Below are 8,584 nucleotides of genomic sequence, written 5' to 3' on the forward strand. Positions count from 1 at the left end.
CTGTCTGTGCAGTGCCTAGCATAACAGGGGTGCTGCTCCTGAGCAGAGCTACTAACCTAAGCAGTGACTAGTGCTCAGAGCTCATAGAGCTGTGCTGTCTCCAGTATATCCTTCAGCCACCAGCTGCTCTGTTAGAGCCACTTTGGCTCAAGCTGGACCATATGACTTGTAACCTCACAATTAAAGTTGAGAGACCTCCATCTCCTCCATTTCATGCCATGTGGGTCCAGTTTTCGGTATGCTGTGGCCTCAGTCAGGCAAGGTCTGCTGCCCTCTCATTAGTGCTGGCTATGGAGACAGCTTTTGTAGTAATCACTCCTTCACTCAGCTGGCTTTTTCTTCCACCAGGGCAGCCGTTATCATGCCAGCTGTGCCAACTTCTGGTTGAACTGTATGGACTCTTCTCTGCCAAGGCAACCTGTGACCCTCTCTTCCCTTTCCTGAAACAACCACCAGAATTTGATTCTCTTGAGGAACAAAATCTACATCTACTTTTGTGCTGCAGAGAAGTATATAAAAGGCACCATTGAAGGAACCCTCACAAAGTGGACTCTTAAGGGAGACTGTCTTAAAGGTGGCTGAGAATTGTACTCGAAAAGCTGCAGGGAATCTCATAAAAGATTGTGTCAAACTTGCTTAAGATGAAAATGTATTTTATTGTCTAAGACATTGGTGATACCGATACTTTATTTTTATAAAATACTTGAAATATACATAATAAAATAGATGTTTAATGTATAAAAGTTCCTTGTAGCCATGATGTTGATCTGTTTGCTGGTTACTTTAGATATGACATAACATATTTTATTGTTTCTGCTGTTTCAGTCTAAAAACATATAGCCAATACACAGATCTCTGAAATGCTCACTGTGCACCTTATTGACAGCCCAAGCAATTCAGCTGGTCTCCAAGAGAGGGTGCTGCTGCAGCTGACACAAAACAAATTCTTCCATGGAAGTATTTTCATCTTAACTCAGCGATTTTCAAACTTTTTTTTCTGGTGACCCAGTTGAAGAAAATTGTTGCTGCCAGTGACCCAACGGAGCAGGGGATGAGGGATTTGGGGTGTGGGAGGGGCTCAGGGCTGGGGCAGAGGGTTGTGATGCAGGTGTGAGGGCTGTGGGGATTGAAGTGATTTGATGTGACTGATTGGAGCTTGGCCAATAATTGCAATGCCTGGGGTTGTCCACAAGAGAATGGGATGCTCGATTCCCATTGAATATCAGTGAAATTCATGGGCCTGGATCCCTTGTGCTCAGTACTGTACAGTCCACAACTGGGGACCTGGCTCTGTGCAGCTTATGTTCTGAGAAGTGACATGACAGAGGTCAGATTCCCCTGCAAACTCAGCTCTTCGTGGAGAGCTTGGCTCCCGTTCTCTTTCTAACATGGCTTTCAGCTGGGACAGCCTTTGGGCCAAACTCCAGAGGACACACTTAGCCCAGAAGTCTGACCTCCCACCTCTTGGATGTATCAGCACTGGGTCAAAATGACTTGACCCTCCATGGTAGATACTTGGTAGCAGCTTGCTTTCTCATTCTGGGTGCCTGGCTAGGAGGACCTGATTACACCCTGGTTGGCCCCAGATATAGGTAAAACGTGGGGTGCATATGCACGAACGATTGTGCTGTTGCTAACTGAACCAGTGGGATTGCACTGCTGCAGAGCACCCACAACAGAGATCCTGTGTGGAGCACATGGTGCCCCATAGTCACAGCACTTGCTGCCAGCTTTGCAGGGCCTGAGGTTTGCTGTAGCAGGGGTGGCCAAACTCACTGACCCTCTGAGACAATCTTATGAAAATATGACAATCTTCAGAAGTTTGAGAGCTAGGACTTGGGGCTTCAGCCCCGTCTCAGGACCATAGTCCCGTGAGGTGCGCCTGCCCGGGCTCAGGACTTCAGCCCTGAAGGGAGTGGGGGTAGGGTTGCCAGGTGTCTGGTTTTCAGCTGGAACGCCCAATCGAAAAGGGATCCTGGCATCTCTGCTCAGCACTGCTGACCAGGCCTTTAAAAGTCCAGTTGGTGGTGGAGCAGGGCTAAGGCAGACTCCCTACTTGCCGTGGCTCCACGTGGCTCCTGGAAGCAGTGATATGTTCCTGTGGCCCCCTAGGCGTTGGTGCAGCCAGGGAGCCCTGCATGCTGTCCCGACCCCAAGCGCCAGTTCTGCAATGCCCACTGGCCGGGAACCATGGCCAGTGGGAGCTGCAGGGGTGGTGCCTGCATATGGGGCAACACGCAGAGCCACCTGGCCATGCCTCCATGTAGGAGCTGGAACATGCTGCTGTTTCCGGGAGCTGCCTGAGGTAAGTGCTGCCTGGAGCCTGCACCCCAACCCCGTCCCGTGCCCCGACCCCCTGCTCCAGCCCTGATGCCCTCCCATCCTCCGAACCCCTTGGTCCCAGCTCAGAGCCTCACCCCAGAGCTTGCACTCCCAACCGGAGCCCTCACCTCCTCCTGCATCCCAACCCTCTCATCCCAGACCCCTCTCCCACACCCTGAACTCCTCATTTCTGGCCCCACCCCAGACCCTGCACCCTCAGCCAGAGCTCTCACTCCTTCCTGCACCCCAGCCCCATGAGCCAGCCTGTTGAAAATGAGCAAGTGAGCGAGGGTGGGGAGAGTGAGCGACAGAGGTGGGGGGGAATGGAGTGAGTGGGGGTGTGGCCTCTGAGAAGGGGCAGGGCCTCAGAGGAGGGATGGGGCAAGGTTTAGTGTGAGTAGAAAGTTAGCAACCCTAAGTGGAGGCTCAGAGTTTCAGCTCTGCTGGAGGCACCTGCCCAGGCTCAGGGCTTCAGTTGAAGCCCCGAGACACCCCTCACCATTGGGAAGCCAGAGGCGACACATGGGGGGGTCATGTTCCCCCCTGATTTTTTTCAGGGCTTGCTGGCCCCACTCAGTCACATGGTGCCACCGAGCCCCCTGCCCCCTCACAAGCTGGGGCCACGGGGAGAAGCAGCACCAAACAGCTCAGAGTTGCAGGGAGAGCTGCTATTTTTGCTGCTGCCTTTCCTGCGGAGCTAAAGCAGTGACCCCTCCCTGCAGCTCCCAGCTGTTTGCCGCTGCCTCTCCACATGGAGCTAACACCTGGAAGCTGCAGGGAGGGGCTGTTGATAGTAAGAGGGGGGCATGACTCAAGCTGTTGGGAGGGTGGCGAACCTTTAAATCGTGGCCCCCCCTCAGCAGGGACCAGTCATCTCTGGCAGAAGCCCCATGCCCCACTACCCTGCCACAGGGCAGAAGCTCTGAGTCACCCCCACAACTCTGATAGGTGGAGAATGGCGGAGATGGCTCCGCAAGCCACACTTTAACTGTGAAAGAGCTGCATGTGGCTCGCAAGCTGCAGTCTGGCCACTCCTGGCATATAGAAGCTGTTGTACCTGTTCTTGTAGCTAGCTGGCTCTGCCTTGAATGGTTCTGACTGGCGTGAGGAGCTTTGTGTGTGCCACTTAGGGACTGAGGCTGGCCCCTGCTATGCCCTCATGCTTGTACAGGTGAGTCTCATCCTACGCAGGGGTTCCGTTCGGTGGTTAACGCATTAAGCGAAAACCGCGTATAGTCAAAATTACATTGAGTTGAATGGCAGGCGGAATCGCCCATACTACAGGTACAGTATTAAAATTGTTATTTTTCTCTTTTTTTTTGTTTTGTTTTTGTCAACCACGTAAAGCTGAAATCGCGCGTGTTAAATGCGTGTAAGATGCAACAGACCTGTAGATACCATGACGGAGTCAGTAGCTGCCTGGCAGTCTCTGGGTCCAGCAGTCTGGAGTCTTTATTGTGGAAGTAGAGAAAGAATTGACAGGGATGTGAAGGGGATTTCAAATCCACGCAGTCTCCTTATGTGAGCAAGAGTCGGGCTAGCTGTAATCCTAATAACACGAGGTTTGTAGAAGTGAGGATTGTGTGAGGCAAGTGGGAAAGCTCTGTGTGCAATGTTGTTGCGACCTTGTGTTAGATAAATATGGAATGTAGACTATAGTCTAAATAGAGGTGAGAAAAATAAGATATCAGGATGGCCTATGTATAAATAAATGCAGCTGTTGCCCATTATTGTATGTAACAAAGGTATAAATGCTTGCTGTAATTGTTTACCTAGTGAGAACCTGTTTAGCTCTCTCCCTCCAAGCAATTGTTATAGAAAATAAAGTATCTGACTTGCTGCACCCAACCTGAGAGTAAGACTGTTTTTCTCTGACACTCCCAACTAGTCGCCATTCTTGGGCACTGGAGGAGGAAAAAAGCATGACTATTCATAAGTACCCATGATCCATCAATAATCATGAAGGTGGGCCTGGCTCCACCAATGTTTGGGCCCAGGCCCCAGCCCTCATGCTTTGGAAGGGCCCGGGCCATGGGTCAGCAACGTGAGGTGCTCTCACCTCGTGGGCAGCTCCCAGCACCCCGTGCTGCAGAGAGTCTCCGCACTGCTGCCCCTCCCCCCAGCTCCTTGGCCAGGAATCCAGAGCCTCCACAGCAGGCAGGGGGGAGCAGCTCCCAGCCTGGGGCATCAGAGTGAGCAGCAGGAGTCTGTCGCTATCAGACAGACACACAGACACAGCCAGGGGTTCTGGGGACAGACAAATGGATGGGGGAAAGGAAGCAGCTGATGGGCACCCTACACAGTACAGAGGGGGCTTCCTGGGGGGGCTATAGCAACACCCCCATTCTTGTCATTCTGTAACTGACACACTATTTTTGCTATGTGAGTGTTCCTGTAACTGAATTAATGGTCTCCCTCTAAGATCCAGAAATCTGACTTGTCTGGGCCCCATCTCCGAGGGCCCCCCATACAGCCTCCATGCCTGCCCTCACCTATGGCAGTGGATGCCTCCAGGAGCTGTTCTTACTCAGTGGGGATGAATGATGCTGAATCACTAGGGTTTAGTGAGGCTAGCATTAGCTTTGCTGTGTATCTGTGTAACTAATGGCCTGGTCTGTCTGCCTCTTTCAGATCTCAGGGGCATGGGTAATATTGCTGAGGCAAGAAGTAGACTGCAGTGATCCCATCCCTGCCTCTACACTGGGGATATGGGGCAGCTGTAGACTAACCAGTGTATAGACTAATCAGTGTATGTGGGGTGGTGGTGACACAAGTGAATCTTCTGGACATTTAAAAGAAAATATTTTTTTCTGCTCTTGCTAAGTTCTAGGAAAGTTATATTTTGGATTGTTGGGGTGTCCTTTATTGCTGCTCATGGGACTGAATGCCATGGTGCACGGGGGACAAAGAAGAGGTGAGACCAGCTATGTGCAGCCTTAGTGTCTCTCGGACCTGTCCTGAATGGGGGAGCAGAAGGACTGAACAGAGCAAAAACCAGCTCTGGACCATCCTGGCTGCTCTTGGGCCTGCGTGCAGCTAGTTTGACCCAAGACAGCCAGCAGTCTGAGACGTTCTTGTGGGTGAGAAAGACAATAGTACTAGGAGGACTAAGTGCACTATTGCAGGTACTATACTCGCACTGAAACAGTTTAGACAAGACCTTGCATCTTGGATAGGATTGGACTGTGCCCCTGAGCCGTGCATCTGCCTTGCATTGTATTTGGGCCATTGTACAGTTCAAGGACGGGGTTAACATAAGTGTGGGAACCGGCAGACATAAGGTGATCTCTCCAGGATACCAGGCTGAAGAGGCATAACAGTGAACACTGTGTCCATCATTTCTACAGGTTTCAAAGTACCAGCTGTGTTAGTCTGTATCTGCACAAAGAACAGGAGTACTTGTGGCACCTTAGAGACTAACGAATTTATTTGAGATAAGCCCACAAAAGCTTATGCTCAAATAAACGTGTTCGTTTCTAAGGTTCCACAAGTACTCCTGTCATTTCTACAGTATCTCCTGTTCCTTGAGGCTGAAGAGATCTTCCCCTTCAAACATGGAGATCCTCCATGCAGCCCGATGCTTCAGATGCCAGACTTGATGGTTTGAGGCAAGAGTCATGACTGAGACAGCAGCTGCCACGGCTCAAGCCAAAATGGCCAAAGCAAGGACACCTGACAACTTCACTGTAATCCTGCAGGAACTAAAAAGATGGGGCCCGCTCCTGAAAGGTTCTGTGTCCCAGAATCCCATAGGAATCAGGCCTCAAGTTTGTAGGAAGGCTGGTGATCTTGTGATACTGATCAAAGCTGCCATGTAGGAACCCCTCTGTCTGCCTGTTTCCTGGTCCCATTTTCTCTCTGCACAGGCTGGCAGTGCTGCAGAGGCAGAACCTTGAGCCCTAAGAGGTCATGGATGTGGGAGTCACCAGGTTTTTGCACAGCAATTCCCTCAGATAATTAAAATTTCTGAAGGGAGATGTGCCTATGCATCCTCCAGCAGAAAGGCAGTGGGGGCAATGAGGTGCAGAGGTGAAAGGCGAAGGCAGGGAATCCTTAAGCCTCTGGCAACAGGGATGCAGAGAACATCTCTAGCATCTCTGCAGCATAGCAGAGGATGGGGCTTGGGGTCAGTTTTTCAGAATACTTCATTTCAATTCCTATTTAGAAAAATAATTGTTGGCAACTTTTTCATTGTTCTGAGTTTCTGCTGGAATCTATCCCTGAGCATGAACAGAGCCAGAGATGGCTAACATCTCGCTATGCTGAGATAAAAGGATGCTTTCTAAACACATGCCAGTAGCATTGAGACAGCACCTAGAGCTCCTGTGAGAATTCAGTACAAATGGCATGTGAAACCCAACGATGTAGTTTAAATTTGGTTTTATTTACAGTAAAAATCAGACGGCCCCATTCGTTTCAGCTAATCCCCTATACTTATACCAGCAGGGAGCAATGCAGCAAACCTCACCGGGCTGAAGAGTTTATTGTCCAAGTTGCAAACTTGATCAAGCTGAGCTGCCCCTTCGTTTTCCCTCTGAGCTCCTTCACAAGATGTGGTAAAGCTGGTTACAGTCAAAACGCTATCATTATTCTTACTTCATTTTCATAGAGATCCGGAATCAAGCCCAGTGGAGAGTTGACCATTCGGACTGTATTGGTGCCGAAGAGTTTATACTCGTATTGAACAAGCTGTCGCCAGAACCCATTGTTAGGTCTGATGATGGGGCGGCAGGACTTGACCCAGGCATGAGCATTCAGCAGAGACATGGCATGGTACTTCATCAGATAGGCCAGGCACAGGGCAGCTGACCTGCTGACGCCTGCAGCGCAGTGTAGCAGTGTCCGGCCTTGCTGCAGGTCCACGCTATGGATCCTATCTGCCACGAGGTCGAAGTAATCATAGAGGCGAGAGATGGGGGTGTCAGTTATAGGGATGTGCATGTAGTGAATGTCTGGATAGAAGGTGTTCACCACCTCCACGGACACATTGATGACAGCAGTGATTTGGCTGGCAAAGAGCAGGAGCTTGTTATTGGCAGCCGTACCATTGCTGAGGTACAGGCTACTGGTGATCCGGGACAGGCCATAAATGGACGGATGCCTGAATAAGATGGGAATAGAGCCAAAAACTGTATTCATTAAGGCAAACTTTATAGAGCAGCTGTAACGGAGGGCTGCATCATCACGCTCTTTGCCTAGAGAAAACAGAGAGAAGACACTTGGGAGACTGAAGACAGTAGCTTGCTGCCATCAAACTAGTAAAGGTGAAGTTTTCACGTGCTTTAAAAATTAACTAGACCTAGAGTCATCCATGTGAAAGATGGGGAAGCCGTCTTAGGCCTCATCCAGTCCAGCTCCCAGGCAATGCATGATCACTTTATAAATGCAAAGTGATTCCATCTGATGTCAGAAGTGAAGGGGGTTTTCACTCCTTCTCCAGGATACTATCCCACGGCCCAATGGAGTTCACGCTCCGGACAGGCAAGCTGCCAAACAAATCCAAGAGCAGGTGCAGGAAGCACACTCTGTCCCACAAACACCTGCAGCAAGCCTTAGCCTGACTTGCAAGGATGCCCTAAATGTCGACTAGGGAAGGGCACTGCAGGATAACGGACCCACAATGGAGAAGGCACTGTGCCCAGTTCTCTAGGGACACATCTAAACCCACCAATCTCAGCTACTGGATTAGAACAGTGACTCTCAACCTTTCCAGGCTACTGTACCCCTTTCAGGAGTCTGATTTGTCTTGCCTACCCCCAAGTTTAATCTCATTTAAAAACTACTTGCTTACAAAATCAGACATAAAAATACAAGTGTGGCAGCACACTGTTACTGAAAAATTGCTGACTTTCTAATTTTTACCACAGAATTATAAAATAAACCAATTGGCATATAAATACTGTTCTTACATTTCAGTGTATAGTATATAGAGCAGTATAAACAAGTCATTGTATGAAATTTTAGTTTGTACTGACTTTGCTAGTGCTTTTCATGTAGCCTGTTGTAAAACTAGGCAAATATCTAGATGAGTTTATGTACTCCTGGAAGACCTCTGCATCCCCCTAGGGCAGTGGTTCCCAAACTGGGGTTCGTGAACCCTTGGGGGTTCGCAAAATGTTACAGGGAGTTCTCGGGAAAAAATTCCATAATGGCGGACAGAGCTGCCCCTAGGAACCTTGGGCAGCACAGGGCTAGCAGCCGGAGTCCAGGGGATTTCCAAGAGCTATGCAGATCAAAGCAAGCATATCCATCACACTGAGGA

The 8,584-nt window shown here is 49.8% G+C and overlaps 1 protein-coding gene across 1 annotated transcript; it reads right to left on the reverse strand.

The window, feature by feature from the left end:
* Positions 1-6,894: 6,894 nt before the first annotated feature.
* On the reverse strand, positions 6,895-7,461 carry DUSP18 (dual specificity phosphatase 18). The gene has a single exon (XM_030583245.1). It carries the CDS (start codon positions 7,459-7,461, stop codon positions 6,895-6,897), a length of 567 nt encoding a protein of 188 aa, XP_030439105.1.
* Between the last annotated feature and the right edge of the window lie 1,123 nt (positions 7,462-8,584).

The sequence above is a fragment of the Gopherus evgoodei genome, chromosome 13 (assembly GCF_007399415.2).
Source record: "Gopherus evgoodei ecotype Sinaloan lineage chromosome 13, rGopEvg1_v1.p, whole genome shotgun sequence".
Taxonomy (NCBI): Eukaryota; Metazoa; Chordata; order Testudines; family Testudinidae; genus Gopherus; species Gopherus evgoodei.